This window comes from Pleurodeles waltl, chromosome 7 (genome assembly GCF_031143425.1).
Source record: "Pleurodeles waltl isolate 20211129_DDA chromosome 7, aPleWal1.hap1.20221129, whole genome shotgun sequence".
NCBI lineage: Eukaryota > Metazoa > Chordata > Amphibia > Caudata > Salamandridae > Pleurodeles > Pleurodeles waltl.
The window spans coordinates 86214224-86233237 of NC_090446.1; the positions used below are offsets into that span (position 1 = coordinate 86214224).

General features: G+C 47.6%; 1 protein-coding gene across 1 annotated transcript; it reads left to right on the forward strand.

Moving 5' to 3' along the window:
• Positions 1–902: 902 nt before the first annotated feature.
• LOC138246852 (uncharacterized) lies at positions 903–10986 on the forward strand. Its single transcript, XM_069201606.1, has 4 exons — positions 903–1801; positions 4142–4243; positions 5181–5256; positions 8558–10986. Exons 1-4 carry the CDS (start codon positions 1133–1135, stop codon positions 10984–10986), a joined length of 3276 nt encoding a protein of 1091 aa, XP_069057707.1. The 5' UTR covers positions 903–1132.
• The last annotated feature ends 8028 nt before the right edge of the window (positions 10987–19014 follow it).

Below are 19014 nucleotides of genomic sequence, written 5' to 3' on the forward strand. Positions count from 1 at the left end.
AGGGATACCTACTTACCTGCGTGGTAAAGACTGCGTTGTAAAGACTGTTTCCCGCCTGCATGTTACGCGCAGACGTCAATTGAGGACTCAACCACTCTCCTCTCGAGTCGGTGTTATGTTTTAAACTCGTTCGACCCTATCTTCGTTGACCTCCAGGTCAGACGTTCGATAGCTGGTGTGGCCAACCCAGCCTTTAATTCTCACAATGTCGGTAAACTAAGTAGGTTATTTGGGGATAATAATAACTGCTATTTACAGCGCCTGGGGTGGTAAAAACGATGGTATGAAACATTTTATTTAAAAAAAAAAAAAATAGAGGTAATCCTGTTCCAACGACTTGTTTTAGCCAATTGACAGCTAAAAACAGAGTTAGCGCCTCCATCCCAACCGGTAAACGCGCCAAGACGTCGATGGGCATCACTTCCTTTTAAACCCTGGGTGCGGGAGGGGTGCTCGGCCCCCGGACACCAGGCTCGTGCTATAGAAGTCATATGAATACGTGATGCCCGGGTGGGGGTGGGAGGTCTGTAAGTGATAGTAGAGCCGGGGGCTGTTGGTGTCACTGAAGGCATGCACCCCGGAGGAGGCGCACACAGGCCCATTGTTGTGCCGTCGAGCCCCATCTGTTCGGCGGATTAACATCTGAAAGCGTGGCCGGCTCCTCCAGGGACATCCCTCTGCCCCTCACCTCGGCCATTCATGCCGGGGTCCCCCTATTATCTGCCCCCCCCTCCTCTCGGATGGCAACAGCTGGCCCTCTTTGTGGCCTTGGAATCTCCCTCCAACAAGGTCCCGGTGACGCCATTGGGCTAGAGGACCCAAGGGGGTGTCCCCTGACTCCGCGCACTAAACAACTGACCCCTCAAGCTTTATGTATCTTTATTCTTTCGTGAGAGGGGGTAGCAGGCCGCTGGGATTGGTGGGCATCGAGCGCGGGCTGCAGGTGCAGGCCTCGCCCCCAAGCGCTATAAAGAAGATGGTTAAAGAGAGGAACATTTAATAAGGCGTCCCTGGCTGGCAGAGTGCTCCCGGGGGGCACAGAGACGATAGAGTGCAGACAGTGTGCCTGGCACCTCATTAAACGCCCTCTCCCAGGAACCACTAGACAGGTGGCAAAGACGGGGACGTGAAGATGCAGCCACATGGGACCCAAACACAGATGGTGGCTTTGAGGGCACAGATGGCGTCACTGGGGACCCCAGGACAGGTGGGCGCACGAGAGCCTCAGACAAAGATGGGGGCCCCGGAGACAAATACTGGGACCCCAGATAACCAGACTAAGATGCTTGCGCCAGTGACCCTGTCGCATGTGGTGATGCCCGTCACCGAGGGGCTGATTGTGGTGCCAGGGGGGCAGCCGCGCGTGGGTGCATCAGAAACAAGGCAACAGATGGGTGCACCCCAAATCCTGCCACAGATCGTGAATCCAAAGACACGGCATACGACGGATACACCAGGAATTCAGGCACAGACGGGTGCATCAGAGACCCAGGCACAGATGGTGGCGCCAGGCACCCAGCCACAGATGGGTGCATCAGAGGGCCAGCCACAGATGGTGGCACCAGGCACCCAGCCACAGATGGGGGCATCAGAGAGCCAGCCACAGATGGGGGCATCAGAGAGCCTGCCACAGATGGTGGCACCAGGCACCCAGCTACAGATGAGTGCATCAGAGACCCAGCAACAGATGGTGGCACCAGGCACCCAGCCACAGATGGTGGCCCCAGGAACCCAACCACAGGTGGCAGTTGTGAAGGACACGGGCGCCCTGGACCGACCCAAGCACCTGGTGTACAAGAAGGTGAGCTCCCCAGGGAGGGAGTGGGCGGTTGGGCTGGAAGCTGACGGGGTTGGGGTTAGCCGGCGACAGAGGACAGTTCATGACATTAATCTGCACACACGAACTGTGGTTAGTTAACAATGAAACATACGGCGCTCTTGCCTGCGTTTAAGCACACGTAGGATCACACACTTGTACAGTTAGACTCGGAAGCTCTCACATACACACATTCATACACGTGCACACATGCACAGGGCCACGCACATACTCTTAAGCCCATATTTATTCTTTTTTAGCGCCACATTTGCGTCGTTTTTTTTGACGCAAAATCGGCGCAAACTTTCAAAATACAATTGTGTTTTGTAAATTTGCGCCGATTTTGCGTAAAATAAACGACACGAATCCGGCGCTAAAAAAGTATAAATATGGGCCTTCGTCTCAAGTGCGCGATTGCTGTCACATGAACAGACTGGGGCAGGCACCTAGACATCTGCAATCACATGCACAGACACACTTAGGCTGGCACATACTCTCAGACAGACGCATGCACTCACATTCACAGACTTGCACTTACGTGCATGCACACACAGCCTTCACTCAGACACACACACACACACACAGACACTGACTGTTGCACATACTCCCATAGACAGATCAACGTATTGCTACACAAAGATGAAGAGAAAAAAACACCGAGTGACAAACACACCCATGATACATTCACAGACACCCTTGTTCACTCACACCACACATGCAGTCCACAAAAAGCCAGGAAAGTGCAGTAAATATCCCGTCCCGCACGAGGCCCAACATCCGCTGAGATAGTGGACACTTCGTGCCAGAAACCTACACAGTGCCCCGCACGCACGCCCCGAGTGGCATTCGCGGACTTGCATTGTTCCGAATATTAATGCAGGACAACAAGTCCCAAAATGCAATGCGACGACTGCTGACGAGCCACGTCTTTATGGACACCCTGGGAACTCTGTCAGCGCCGTTTCTGGGGTATTTGGGGCAGAGAAGAGACAGAGCTGCGCCCTGTCCCTATTTAAAACATACACAACATGGGTTTTAGGGGGGTAATGAGAATAGGGTTGCGGGGAGACATACAGAACAAATGGGATGTTTCGGCGGTCCAAGAGAGGATACCGCCCTTCCAAAAGAGGGACCACAGGATGTAGAAGAGGGACAAGATAGAGAGACGCATGCCAGAGAAAAGCGTTAAATGAGACTGTAAGAGAGGGCGAGAACAGAGAAGGGCAGAACAACAGAGACAAGAGAAGTGTAAAAGACAGGAAGAGATAAGGAGAGAAGAGATTAAAAGGGCGGGGAAAACCCAGACAGGAAAGAGAAAGAGACAGTAAAAAAAAAAGATGCAGTCAAAAATAGCGCGAAAGAGAGGGAGCTGAAAAGAAACAGAGAGAGGGGGCAGAGACAAAGTGTGGCAGACTGAGAGACACAGAGTCCGGAGAGCGAAAGTGACGGAGGCAGAGGAAAGTAAGAGACGGAAGGTTAGTAAAAGGGAGTAACAGAGGCACAGAGACAGCGAGGAACATGCTGAGGTTTGAATGAATTGAGAAATGCAAAGTGACATAGACGGAAAGAGACAGAAATATCCAGAGAGACAGAAAAGAGACAATTATACAGACAGCGACAAAGAGACGGGTCCATACTGCTGCTACTAGTCACCGGTAAAAACAAACCAATCTAAATAGATAAAGAAATTGATTCAGACAAAATCAGAATAGAAGGGCCACCAGAGAGAAAGAGTCACACAAGGCGATCCCAAGGCACAGAAACAGGCTCACACCGAGCCCCAGGGCTAGTGGTAGCAGCGCCTGTCAATCTGGCCGTCCCTGCCTTTATAGGTTACTGACCTGTTTACCCCTCCCCTCGTAACCCTTTAAGTGATGGCGGTGGGAGTGGCTTTGTCTCCATGGTAACAGCCTAGGCCGCCCTCTGCTTCCTCTCAGGGATTGTCTGTGAGTGATCATGTTGGTTGCCGTGGTGCCCTGGTTGTTCCTCTGACCACCCTGCAGTCCCTACCCCTGGTTTCTCTGTGGATGGTGGTGGTGTTGGGGCAGGCGTACTCTTGGTGGCAGGGGTGGGGCTGTTGGTGGCCCTGGAGGACGCCCTCCTTGGTGGCCGCCTGGTGCATCCTCCCCCAGGTTTCTCTGGGTGTTGGTGTTGATATTTGTGGCAGTAGAAGGGTTGTTGGTGGCCCCGGTTGGTGCCCTCCAAGGTGGCAGCTTTGACCACCTGGTGCATACACCCCGATTTTCTGTGGGGGTGGTGTTAGGGGTGCCCTGGTGGTTTCCCTCATTGGTAGCAGCTGTGACCGCCCTGCGCTTTCTTCCGCAGGTGATCAAACCTCAGATTGAGAAGAAGCGTCGAGAGAGAATCAACACCAGCCTGAGCCACCTCAAAACCCTCCTCCTAGAGCCCACCAAACCTGGCCGCAAGGTGAGTACTCCCCACCCACAGCGATCCCACCCCAAAAGCATGTGACTGCCTCCCTTTCTAATGGCCCCAAGTACCAGCCACACCTATGCATGACCCGTCGGAGACCCTGACACTCTTCCTCACATTGGGATTGACCCCAAGACCCCATCTTGCCCTCCTGGACTTCCAGCTGGAGGCTAATCCCAGGATCTCCCACCCAACACTGAACAGCCTCAGGATCCCGATTCTGGATCCATATGTTGAGTGCTCCCCTCTGTGCACGAACATTCCCTGCGCCTCGTGCTGTTCGGCAGCCCCCTAGAGATTTAAAATTTGGGCCTACTCTCTGGGATCTAGGCCTCTACCCTCTACCCACCACCTTGAAACACTACCCTTGGGATGCCACCCTGGGATATATCCGTGTTGTCTACCCTGGGACTACTCACTGATTCAGGGATCCCTTCCCCATCACTGATTCCCTGTACCCACCATTCTGAGACTGCCCTAGGGGTCCCACCCTGAGATTGGCCCAGGTGACCTGTGATTCCTAGGGCTTTCACTGTGGGAGTGACCCTGGGATCAGGATCCTGAGACTAACGAATTGTAGCCAACCCCTGTTACCTGAGATTGACTCCTGGGGACCTCCCTCTGGGACTGATTGCTGGAACCAACACCCTGGGGGTGCGTCTGGCGAGCCATACCCCAGGAATTGTCTGACAACATGTCACTGATCCACCTAGGATCCTTACCCATCACTGACTTCTCAACCTGGCATATACTCGCAAGTCCCGACACCAATTTGACTCTTCCATCCTAGCACCCTAGGGCTGAACTCTGGATCAGAAATCTGAGAATGACCCTACAACCGATGCCATCTCTTGTTTCAGTCTCCATAGTTCCATTCTCTGTTTCACACTTTATGAGTTGTCTCACACGGTCCATGTCTTTCCCTTGACAGTCTCACTCTTCTCGATTGGACAAGGCTCACATTCTGGAGATGGCTGTTCTGCGTGTCCAGGGCCTTCAGCAGGCAGGTAAGTGACAATAATCGCCCTCCCCCTGCTTCATTTCTGCAACACATGTTTTTCGCCTCACCCCAATCTGTGACCTCTCCTGTTCCATCCTGGGGTCATTTGTAGCCTATGTTGCTCCACTGAAATTCCCTTAAATGCATTCCATGTATCTTCCTGCCTCGTTGAGTGTCTGTCTCCTGCCTCATTCCATGGTCTTCTGCACATATCACTGTGGTTTGTACCCAAATGCCTCCACCTTCACATGTGTGCCTTCCTGTGCACTTTAGTATAATTGTTCATGTATGTTCTTAATGTGAATATCAGAATGTGAGGGGCGCGCAGTGCTGCCCATGCATGTATGTGGTATAGTAGCCAAACTAAGTATGTTTACCAGGTGAGCAGGACCTCTCTATTGTACAAAGGAGCCCAGGGTCAGAGCTCTTAAGTTTTCCATATCCTAGGTACATATAACGCTGCATTAGTAATAGGTTAAACCTGACTACAAGTACCAGAATGCAAAGGCAACACCTGGACTGGATGAACTACGTAAGCATGGTCCTGGAAAATGAGCCCTGTCAAGACATTAACATCAAATGGAGATCAGAAGTAGTCAGAGACCTTTCAGACAGGTGGGTGGCTCAATCTACCTGTCCAGAGACATGTACCGGGAGTCCAGCTATATCCGATTACCCCAAAGAGCTGAGGCTCCACCCTCTGGCTATTTGACAAGCCTTGACGAAGCAGAGACAGGTTCATTTGGGGTATTCCATATCTAATAACATGGTTTTCCCGAGATTTATCCCAGTAATTTACTTGATGTAAAGTGTCACTATGCTCCCATTGTCTACTGCTTACGCAGAATGCAACTCTATGTTGTACTCATCTTAAAAGATCTAATTACCTTCACTTTTATGCAGAGGTCTATGGCTGGGGTCTTCAACCTTTTCTGTAACAATAGCGACTTATGTTCAATGAAGATCACCTCAAGCCACTGACATTATTATTGATGCAACAGTGACTACATCAGACAAGATTACATTAGTGCCGACACTATGGAGGATTGCCGGCAGTGACCACATCAGTTATCGGACAAGGGCTGCCGACAGTAATTTAAAAAAGGCTTTATCAACATGGAATGCCTCTTCGTGAATGATACAGAACAGCTATAACTGCAATGCCCCGGCACCAAGATAATATTTGTAATGAAGCTTCCCAATACCACACCATTTATCACTCAAATATTAGCTTTACGTTTCTGTTTCATATTCAACAGTTTTCTCCTATCATCATTTTATAAGTTCTGAAAATACACGCATTTTCGACTTAAGTACAGACTTAACATTTTTAGTACACACATATATTAATTAAACACAGCAAAAGCTTCTAATTTGGTAGGCTGGACTGCACACACAAGAGCTACTCATAGGTAGCTGGAGAGCTACTAATAGCTCATGTGCTACTCATTGGAAAAGCCTGGTCTATTGGCTCAGTGCAAGTTATTCTGGTGGAAGGGGCAAAAAAACCTCCAAAAACTAGGACCACACCAATTTTTAATTACACCTTCGCTCGGGTGGGCAAATTTGGGGCATTTTGCAGTTCAGCAGAGAAATGTGGAATTTACCTACTTTTAAACATGTAGTGTAGTTAAAATACCATATGTAAGTGCAGCCTGATATCAATCCAACGCGGCCTGGACATCAGGCTAGAACTTGACCATTTCTGCTCCCCGAGCACAGGCAAGTTTCTAAGGGCCAGATGTAGCAAAGGGTTTTTCCCATTCTGTGTCAATGGGAAAATGTGTTCGTACATATGGCCCTAAGTTTCCAGACTATAACCCTAATTTCCAAGGGAACTTCATCATTCCCTGCAGAAGAGCTCCCAGAGCACGGTTACTGAGAAGGGCCAAGTAGAGGGCAAGACAAGGTAGATGGCTGCTGTTCAGGTCCGGCTCAGTAGTCAGCTGTGCACTGTCAATCTGCTCAACTTTGCACATCCCTACCAAAATAGGTCCCTCGCTAAACACTTGGGGCAGTTTCCTGTGCCCACCAGCACAGGAGGAGTCAGTGTTTCCTTTTGAATCTTGAGCGCATACATTAACTCAAAATATCTTGGAGAAAATGCATGTTTTGCAGGGCAGTGATTGCTTCTTTGTGTTTCCGGGCTCTGCTGGGAGAAAATCGTGCATTGAATTTGAGATATTTTGGGTTTAAGGGCCAGATGTATCAAAGGTTTTTACCCATTCTATGTCTATGGGAAAATGTGTTCATACATATGGCCCTAAATATGCTCTAAGTTCGCAAAAAAACACATACAGATCGCTTCTGAGTCGGCGCAATGGAGGACCAGTATCATGATATGGCCCGTGGTCTCTGACCTAGCAACGCACTATATTTTTTATAATATCTTTTTATTGGCATTTCAAGTGATACATACGATTCAAATCTTTGCCCTGTTGCACATCTTAGTCTCTTATCGAGTGTCCAGTCTGTCTCCTCCCTCCATTTCCCTCCATTTCCCTCCCATCTTACCTTGTTTACTGACAGTGTCTCATCATCATTAGGCCTTTCAAAGTCGCTAAAGCATTACCCCTATGAGTGTTCCAATTGTTCCATATTTTACCCCATTTTTGAGGGCATCCTCTGCCTCCATACATCACCCGTTCCGCCGGCATGCACCGGTCCATGTCTTGCTTCCAGTCCTCAATCAGCGGGGCCTGTTCAACTCACTGATCAGTCAATATTGATCAGCCAACCCTAATAGCTGCATCTAAAACGCTCGCCAATACTAACACCCTTAAAAACCCCCACTGAAAACGACCTTAATCAAAGGTGCTTATAAATTTGTAAAAGTCTCCTCAGGACCACGCCTCCTCAGGAGACTGTGCTCTGCCACCCACCTAGGAATCTATCATAGTCCCACCGGCTGGTGAGTGGCCCAGAAGAATCGCCCATTCCTCATCACTAACATGTTGGTCGACCAGATGGCTGACCTGGCTCTTTCACAAGAAGTTCAGAAAAATAAAGAACTGATGGCAGGCTTCCTTCCACATGGGGCCTGTCCTACAGTGTCATTTCATCCCAGCTCTGATGTGTGAGTAGGACCTACAGCTTGATTGTGTATCTGTGTGTACAAACGTGTGTGTATTCCCAAAGGTGGGGCTGTGAAGACCCAGGTTGCTCTTATAAGTAAAGAGTGTCAGAAGCTGGTGACATACTTTCACATCCACATGCACTCACTCACATGGGTAAAGAGGGTCTGACAGTGCGCTCTGTGCTGTACCCATGCATTGGTCTGTCTAACCTTCATTTTCTCTGTCTTACAGCTTCTCAGGATGAAGGTTTTTCTGCTGGTTTTACCCACTGCCTGTCTTTGATCGACACTTTTCTCACCTCACAGACACCGGAGGACAGCGCCCTGCAGCCTAAACTGGCAGAGTACCTGGGCAGTGCTCTGCGACCCATGAAGGCTCAGAACTATAACCAGGACAGTGCCACGCAGCCCTTGCAGGGCCAGAACCCTAACCAGGGCCGTGGCCTGCAACCCTTGCAGGCCCAGAACCATACACAGGGCAGTGTCATGCAACCCATGCTGCCCCAGAACCATACCCAGGGCAGTGGCCTGCAACCCATGCTGCCCAAGAACCATACCCAGGGCAGTGGCCTGCAACCCATGCTGCCCCAGAACCATACCCAGGGCAGTGGCCTGCAACCCATGCAGGCCCAAAACCATGCACAGGGCAGTGTCATGCAACCCATGCTGCCCAAGAACCATACCCAGGGCAGTGGCCTGCAACCGATGCTGCCCCAGAACCATACACAGGGCAGTGGCCTGCAACCCATGCTGCCAAAGAACCATACCCAGGGCAGTGGCCTGCAACCCATGCTGCCCCAGAACCATACCCAGGGCAGTGGACTGCAACCCATGCTGCCCCAGAACCATACCCAGGGCAGTGGCCTGCAACCCATGCTGCCCCAGAACCATACTCAGGCAAGTGCCCCGCAGCCCATGCAGGCCCAGAACCCTAATCAGAACAGTGACCTTCGACCGCTGTTGGCAGAGAACCACAAACAGGACAGTGTTCTCCAACCTACGCAAGCCCTGAATAATAACAGTGGCAGTGCCCTGCAATCAGTGCAGGCCCAGAACCACATCCAGTGCGGTAGCCTTCAGTCAGAAAACCAAAACCAGGACAGTGGCCTCCAAAACATGCAAGCACAGAACAATAACCAGGGTAATGCTCTCCGATCACTCCAGGTGAAGGCCCAGAATCAGGGCAGGGCCCTCGAACCCCTGCAGACCCGGAACAACAACGAAGCGGGTACCCTGCATTACACGGAGAGCATGCAAACAGAGAACCTTTACCAGGGCAATGCCATCCAACTGCACTGGGTGGAAAACAGAAGCACCGTCCTTCAACTGTTGCAACCTGAGAACCAGAGCAATGTCCTTCAATTACAGCATGCTACAAAGAAAGATACTGGCAACCAACCAATGCACGCCCAGAACCCTAACCAAGGCAGAGCCCATCAAATGCAGCTGGGTGAAAATCAAGGCAGTGCACTGCGACCGAAGCATACCACTAACCAAGGCAGTAATTTACAACCAGTGCAGGCCCAGAATCATACCCTGGACAGTGCCTTCCGGAAGCAGCAGGAGGGAACCCGGGTCAGTGTCAACAGGTATGTGCCATCTGAGAACCAGGCCACTTCAATCTGTCTCCAACTGGACAAGAAACAAGGCAATGTAGTCCAACCAATGCACACACGGAAGCACACACATTGCAATGCCCTCCAGCAAAAGAGAGATGAGAACAAGTGTAGTGCCACCCATTCAGTGCTGGCAAAGGACCATGGCAGTGCCCTTCGATTGAGGCAGGTCAAGGGCCAGGGCCGAGTGCTCCAACCAATGCAGGTCGAGAACCAGGACAGAGCTCTTCAACCCATGAATGGCCAGAGCAAAGGCCTTTCAATGAAGACCCACATCCAGGGCAGTGCTCTTCAACTGATGCAAGCCCAGAACCAGGGCCGTATTCTCCAGTCAAAGCTGGTTGAGAACCGGGATAGTGCAATTCGATCGAAACAGACTGAGAAACAGAGCAGTGCCCTTCAAATTCAACAAGCCAAGAACCATTACCCCGGGAGTGTGATTCAACTGCAGAACCCTGAAAACCAATATCAAGGTAGTGCCATTCGACAAAAGATGGCTAAGAACCAGCGCAGTTCTGCGCATTCACCGAAGATCAATAACCAGGGCAACAGGCTGCAAGCACTGCAGGAACAAACACAAGGCAATAACCTCTGGCACAGACAAGCTCAAGCAGTTGACAGCACCCACCAAGCTGTTGGAAGTGTAACTCTCCAAACACCCCAGACTCACCACAAGGAGAACCTGAGTGAAGACAAGGAGAACATCCATCCACCTGAGCTTAAGCAGTGCCATGGCTTCGAAGAGACCCCAGGCTCCTGGGAGCGCCCAGTGGCTGCAGCAAGTAACAATCGTCCTTATCCATGGAAGGGGGTGCGGAGGCTGGCATTCACACCTCCCGGAACAGAGTCTGTGGAGCTAGAAGAGGACCACCATTCTCCCATAAAGAAGAGAGCCTTGGTTGCCCTACGCTTAGCCAGGGAAAACTGGGCAAGGACACATGCACCAAACCCTCTCCAGGCCAGGCCCTCAGCAGAGTCACCCTCTGGGGGCAGCCGTGGGCCCTTGCAAGGCTCAAGCGCAGAGCTTGTTTGGAGACCGTGGTGACCATGGGGTGATGCACAGACTGTGATGACCAGCTAGGTCTTCGGGGTGTGAGATTTACACCTTTAACTTATTTTTAGATTTTTTGTAAATAACTTATTTATATTTTGTCAGAGATCTTATGAAAATAAATCTATTTGTTTCTTATTTTTTCTAAGGCAGCACTTTTATTATAAATGGTGGAGCAGATGAGGTTTAGGCCATGAGTGGTAATAGAACAACATAGAAATTGTTGTTCAATACCCTCATGCATTTCAATGGAGTCTCGCTCATTCCCTGGAACTGTCTCCATACACTTCAATGGAGTCTCACGTGTTTCTAATCACTACCCTCATACACTTCAATGGAGTCTCATCCAACCATTTCTCATCACCAGGGGCACAAGCTTCAGTGGGATCTCACCCATTTACCTACTCTTTCACCCATTTATTTACTTTTATGCATGCTGCACAGATATGGCATCAAGCTGCAGGGATTTGTTTTGGGCACACTTGGTCTCAGTGCACTGAGAACAGGTGATTTCCAAAGTTCTTCTATTGGGCGTCCCTGATCCTCTAAGTTCACACAAGAAATTTCAACAGTTTCATGGGAATTCCAGAACTGGATGACTTAGGAGGAAGCTGTGGCAAAGGCAGGGTAGATGTCTAGTGCCTACACCCTGCATGGTACCCAGTTGAACACAATCAGACATCATGATATGGCCCACGACTGGTCTCACAGACTTTTGTGGAGTTTCATTCATCTTTCACTTCTATCTAGTCTTACTCATTTCTGATCTCTGGCCTTACACACTTTAGGCCCATATTTATACTTTTTTAGTGCCGCATTTGAGTCATTTTTTTACACAAAAGCAGCGCAAACTTACAAAATGCTATTGTATTTTGTAAGTTTGCGCTGCTTTTGCGTCACAAAGCGGCACAAATGTGGCGCAAAATAAGTATAAATATAAGCCTTAATTTGAGTCTCTCTCGTTCCTCATCACTTGACTCATACGCCTAAATACCGTCTCACTCACTCCACATCACTGGTGGTTTATGGTTCATGCTTCAATGGAGACTCTCTTGTTCCTCATCACTTTATTTTTACACTTCAATACTGTCTCACTCATTCCTCATCACTGTGAGTACATCCTTAAATAGAGTTTCTCGTTCTCCCTCACTTGACTCATACACTTCAATACAGGCTCACTCCACATCACAGGTGGTACACGCTTCAATGGAGGCTCTTGTTCTTCATGATTTGACTCATAATGTAATACAGTTTCACTCATTCCTCAATACAGTTTGACTCACTCCACGCACGTGCTTCAGTGGAGACTCTCTTGTTCCTTATCACTTGACTCCTAAACTTTAATATCTTCTCATTCACACAACATCAGTGGTGGTGCATGGTTCAATGGAGACTCCTTTCTTATCAATTGATTCATACACCTCAATACAGTCTCAATCACTCCACATCACTGGTGGTACATTCCTCAATACTTAAAACCTCAATAATTTCTCCAGTGGTGTGGAATTCCTATAGCTCTGACTCCCAGGACACATTGTTTGGGGTGAAGAACAACAAGTTTTCATGTTTATTTTGTCCTTGTGAAAAGTAGGTCCTGCAGTACAAACCATTTGGTTGCCAGTACCACATTATGGAGGAGGAATAATCTGCAGTTGGTCATATTTGTATCCATATGATAAGCCTGTTTGAGCTTGTATTTATGGTTCATTAATGAAAAGCCTTTATTATTAGGGTGAGCACTCTAAATACATGTTGTAAGCTGGGACTGCAGTACTGACAGTGATTCCAGTAAAAAAAAAAAAATGTGTACACACTTTTGCAAATTTTAACAATATGAGCTACATGTAATGCTCCCAGAATGCTCTCTGGTTATGTGCAAATATTCAGAGAAGCTTGAAACCAAGATTAACAATTCTTTGCTTTCAAAATACAATGTAAAAAAAAATATATAACTGGGGAAAAAACGTTTTGCTAAATGACTGTGAAATTTTAGGAACCATTTCTTTGAAGCTTCATTCAGTGAAATCTTTTGACGCATGCTAGTATTTAAAAGAAATATTTATAATGGAAAATCAGCTAAACCACTTTCAACAAGATTATGCAAAACATGAAAATAAACAAGCACAGGGAAATCCAATATGTCCGACATTGGTGGTCAGTCTTTTGTTTTTGTCAATGGATGTCTTATTTTGACATGGCTTTTGTAAACCTTTATTGTTGTGGAAGCTGCCGGGCCCTCACCATTGTAACAAACATTGGCATTAAGCAAAAATATTGTTTGGTGTCAAAAAGCACACATGGCCTCAGTTTCTGCACCGAGCAAAACTACTTAGTGTGTCACTATGCTCCTTCTAGAACAGCAGACTGCTTGCACTCACAGTAAAGCCAGCAGATAGATGGATAGAGAGAAATAATTAATTTTAATAAAAACAAAGGGTCTTGGTTAACGCGAGACCTAACTAGGGGCCCAACTGTTAAAGAAAGTCACAAAAGTGCACCCATACTGTATGTCTTTGCATTATTGCAGATTTACATATCTCATGAATTTATAGAATTAGACCAGGAAAGTATTAGTGAACAGCGTTTTATCACAAGTAAATATGCATGTGTAGATTTGCTCATGCAAAAATATGTTGACTGTTTAGAATTTCACTTTTCCTTTAACCACTTTTTTCCCAACCCTGGAAGAAGTTTTACATCTGCCCTGGTCATGAGTAAATTACCAACCTTTCCCAGTATGGGAAAAGATGAGGAAGAGCTTGTGAAAAAACATAAAATATGCAAGCTAGTAGGTTTGCACATGTTCAAAAAGACATTCCAACCCTGGAACTTTTGCTTACCGCTGTCTCCAGCCCCTTTGTGTAGATCTGCAGAAAAGTGGCAAATGAAGGAAATTGTTAGTATTCAAGCCCCACTATAGTATTAGCCCTGGCTTAATCAGGCTATTATCAGAGCTCTTACATAATGAGATTGCTGCAATAATGTGTCGCCGCTCTACAAGGCACCAAATGGACAAGTAGTTATTATATTCAATTCCACACCCCTGTCACACACTCCATATCAATGGTGGTATGTGTTTCAGTGGATTCTCTCTTGTTCCTCATTACGTGACACATACACTTTAATACAGTCTAACTCACTTCACATCACTAGTGGTACGTGCTACATGGAGTCTCACTCGTTCCTCATCACTTACCTCACAATATAATTAAGTTTCACACATTCACAAACTACTATACTTTTCTCCATAGACGTCAATGAGTTCCCGCTCACGCCTAGCCTCCACCTAGTCCCACATACGTCTGAAAGGTCTCACTCATCCCACCAATAGTCTCTATATAGAGTACATCCTCCATCTGCTCTTGGCACCCACATCATTTTCATTAATAAAAGCACCACTGAGCAAAGGCCATTTTGTTTCAGGGCTAAGTCATCTCCAACAATGTAAAGGAAGAATTACCTTCAGACTGTCTTCTTCTAAAGCACCTTATTCCAAGCAGCCCTGACCTAAACAAAACCCTCTAGGGCACCAGTTCAAGGGGTAGATCCAAAACCTGCATCCAGTAGCGATTCTTAAATAGGACTACAACTCAAGATTCATAGCCAGCACTAACAATTGGCAAAAGACACTACACACTCATCTCTGTCCAACACTGCAGCAACATACACAGGGACATCCAAGAAGTTACACCAACAAATGTTTCAACTTACAAACTGGGTGCTCAAACGGCATCTGACTAGGAACCTTTTTATGTGGTTATTTTTGAGGTCTCACAAAAATCGACTAGTCATCCTAAACCTGTCCGTGCAATGTTGGAGCTTGTTCACAACTCATCTCTTTTTTTCTCTGACACTCAGCTCAAGGCGCTACCTCCCGTTAGTCACCACAAGTGGCCAAACCCAACCAACACACTCCTTTCCACGGTTACTACATCACTCGTCATCACACAGCTCATCTGTACATTAAGCCAGAGTACCAAAATGACATATTTTATTGCGTTTCTAGCAGACAGAGTTAGTACAAAAAGCATGTTTTTTTTAAAAGGCGAAGGACCTAGATGCTCCATTAACCACCTTGGTATCCTTAGGCACACTTAAGCACTGACAAATATACACCACATCCTCTGTGCCTCTTCTTTGAACATAATACATCTTGTATAGTTCCGGTACTCTATTTTCATTTCTTTGGACCTTTTCCATATCTCGATACACCAACTTAGAACCAGCAACGCATCCTGGCTGAGCCTGAGAGATGGGATTTCTGCCTCTTGTTAGCATGAAACAGCTGTGATGGAATTCATGGTGTACATGACTCTTGTATGCCCATCAACTCATGCTTCCAATTTAAACACTAAGCAAAGGCCACCAGCAAGATTCTCTGTACTTCAACTCTCCACCAAGCCTCTTACAGTATGTGTGCCATGACCTAAATCTGAAAATGCAGAAATTACTGTACCACCCTACTTTTTTTCTAATTCGAGTGAACTCAAAGTCTCAAGCAAAATGTGCTCTGTATGTTTGATCTCCCTCCAATAGGGCACAAGTAAGTAAATACATTTTATTTGCATTGTTAATTAAAACCAGTGCAATACAAACAACACATAGAAGAGTAATAAAATGCAATATAAAACCACAGTTAAGAAATGCACGTTTGAGTAGCTTTGTCTTAATTGTTAAAAAAAAGAAACAACGTTTTGTGACCAGGTAGTATAGGGCCTATCAGTGCTCAAAATATTACAGTGTGTTCTTGTTCACCAGAGGCGCCAATATGCCATACTTCTTTATAGGATAGGCTTAAGAAGGTAGAAAGTGCAATGTGTCACAAAAATAAAATAGAAGGGAATTTCCTTGCTGTGTGTCTATCAAGGAAACATGTTTAAGAGTGAGCTGCTTATAGGGTCTGTTCAAATATCACATTTGGCACATGAGGTGCCTCCCACATCCATAGCAACGGCCGATACAGAGGGTATGCGTTGGCTGCCTTTTAGCATTTTCTTCTCTACCAGCTCTAAATATTTTACCAGCCTACAGCTCAGCTGTGGGTCCTCTGGCTTGAAGGAGGCCAGGAATGCCTGCCCCAGTGTTCAGATTTTATCATAAGTTGAACTGTGTTTTAAGCAGTCAAATCCTTTCTCCCTTCAGTTCTGCGCAAGTGCAGAGTAGGTGCGGCAGATCCTCCAAACCTTTTTTGCACAAACGACAACTGATTGGGGTTTGCTCCCTCTGCCAAGGTGGGAGGTGTAGCACAGATGATAGTATGCCAAACAATGTTTCAAAAATTTCTACTTTGTGTATCTTGAGTAACCTTGGCTGAAGTATTTTTGAGGGCCAAGTATGTAATAGACATTAATCATCATCTGGGCATGGCTATGTCCTGCGAATATGGCTTTATCTTCCACCAGTGAGAGGCACATTCGAAAGAGACATAACAGCACACAAACCATAATAACTTTAGTGGTATAAGAACTCTGTAAAAAGTACTTAGTGCCTTGACGTGAAAGTGCATACTGCTTATTCCTAAATTGATTGGAACCCAACAAAATTGATGGGTTGCAAGGAGGACCTCTCAATCCTGGCACAATATTTACTAAGTTAGTGGCTCAATCAATTTGCAGGGTTAACCAGATCATAACTAGGAAATGAACCTTTATAATTCTGTCTTTGCTAGTTTTGAGTCTCATGAACGTAAGGAATTTCCAGAAAAACATTGTGTACTCTCCTTGAAGACAGGCTATACTTGTCTGCCAACATGTATACACCTTTACTAATGAAGATCTGTCTCAGCAGGCCTTTTCATTCTGTCTTTAAAGCTAGACAGATATGGACAAAATGGCAAATGTCTTCTTTAGAGTCGTTGCATAACCAACAGGTAGCTTCACTGGAGGTTCTCTTCCAGACCGGGGAGTTAAAGCAGGCGCAGTCCTCCCTGGACCGGAAACAAGCATCCTAGGACCGGTTTCGGGGTATCACCCCTTATCAGCCAGACTAGCTGAAATCCGGTGGCATAGCGAGCATGGGATCCACCCTGCCCAGAATACCCTGCCCAGATATGGGTCTTGTGCTACCTATGCCACTGGATTCAAACTAGCCTGGCTGCTGAGTAGTGGTACCCCCTAATCGGTCCCAGGGTGCTTGTTTCTGGTCCAGGAATGACCTGGCCTGGCAGTTCGGGCTAGACTGTTCCCATGGGGAGCAGGGTCATGACTGATTTGCATATGGCTGGGTCCAAACTGGAGTGGCATGGTGAGCAAAACCAGAATGGATGTAGGCCCAGATCTATGACTGGAGGTGAATGTTTGACATTGTTCAGCATTCCGTCCATCATCTGTTCTTTTTGCATTTGTCTGCCTAAGTGAGTAAGTGGGAAGGGTATGCCCAGACATGGGTCCTGTGCTGGGTATGCCACTGGATTCAAGCTAGCTTGGCTGATGAGGGGTGATATCTCGAACCTGGTCCCAGGATGCTTGTTTCTGGTGCAGGGGGGACCTGGCCTGGCAGTTCGGGCTGGACTGTTCCCATGGGGAGCAGGGTCAAGAGTGATTTCCATATGGCTGGGTCCAAACTGGAATGGCGTGGCAAGCAAAAAAAAACTGGGGAATTTGGACCCAGATCTGTGACTAGGGTGAATGTTTGACATTGTTCAGCATTCTGTCCATCATCTGTTCTTTTTGCATTTGTTGCCCTAAGTGGGAAGGTATGCCAAAATGTGGATCCTATGCTCGCTATGCCACTGGATTCAAGCTAGCCTGGCTGATGAGGGGTGATACCCCAAAACCGATCCCAGGAGGCTTGTTTCTGGTCCAGGAAGGGCCTGGCCTGGCAGTTTGGGCTGGACTATTCCTATGGGGGGGGGAGGGAGGAGGCAGGGTCAAGACGGCGTTGTATATGTCTGGGTCCAAACTCGAATGGTGTGGCAAGCAAAAAAAACAATGGATTTAGGTTCAGATCTGTTACGGGGGTGAATGTTTGACATTGTTCAACATCCAGTTCATCATATGTTCTTTTCGCATTTGTTGCCCAAAGTGGGAAGGTATGCCAAGATGTGGGTCCTATGCTCGCTATGCCCCTCGATTCAAGCTAGCCTGGCAGATGAGGGGTGATACCATGAAACCAGTCCCAGGATGCTTCTTTCTGGTCCAGTGAGAATCTGGTTTAGCAGTTTGGGCTGCACTGTTCCCAAGGAGAGCAGGGTCAAGACTAATTTGAATATGGCTGGCTCCAAACTGGAATGGCATGGTGAGCGAAAAAACATTGGATTTAGGCCCAGGTCTGTGACCAGGAGTGAACGCTTCACATTGTTCGGCATTTCATCCATCTTCTGCTCTTTCTGCATCAGACTCTCAGAAGAGCAATAGCTCAAGCTCCTTTCCGATGCACAACTCTCAAACTGTCAGCTGAGACTTCCATCAGTCTTGCTTCTGGTTTGAACATGCATAATAAAGAATATAAAGGGAACCACCTCTCTAGGCAGAATGTATGTCAGAACAACGCATGCCGGAACAACGAGGTCGGAACAACAACCGCGTTGTTACCACTTATGCCTTTACCACGAATGCCTTAGCAACGATTTTTCGTTGTAAAGGCATTCCTGGTAAAGGCATTAGTGATAGGCATGCATGGTTCCAGCATGCGTCCCCCCAACCCTCCACCCCCACCCCTAAAAATTACTGCAACCCCCCACCCCCTCCCCAAATCCACGCCCACCCTTGCCCCTAAAACTACCCCAACCCCCACCTCGTCCCTAAAATTACCGCGACCCCCACCCTGCCCCTAAAACCTAAAACCACCCCAACCCCCCCACCTGCCCCTAAAACAACCCCAATCCCCACCACATCCCTAAAACCTAAACTACCTCTACCCCTACCCCTAAAACCTAAAACTACCCCTGCCCCTAAAACTACCCCGAGCCCCCCACCCGCCCCTAAAACCTAAAACCCTCCAACCCCGCAACTAAAATTACCCGACCCCCCCTAAAACCACCCCAGCCACCACCCCTAAAACAACCCCAACCCCCACCGCATC

Bases quoted from the DNA above. Each gene is read 5' to 3' on its own strand.
- LOC138246852 (XM_069201606.1), top strand. From the start codon at position 1,133: ATGCAGCCACATGGGACCCAAACACAGATGGTGGCTTTGAGGGCACAG. The intron at 1,802-4,141 runs GTGAGCTCCCCA...TTTCTTCCGCAG, and splicing joins AGCACCTGGTGTACAAGAAG to GTGATCAAACCTCAGATTGA. The intron at 5,257-8,557 runs GTAAGTGACAAT...TCTGTCTTACAG, and splicing joins CCAGGGCCTTCAGCAGGCAG to CTTCTCAGGATGAAGGTTTT.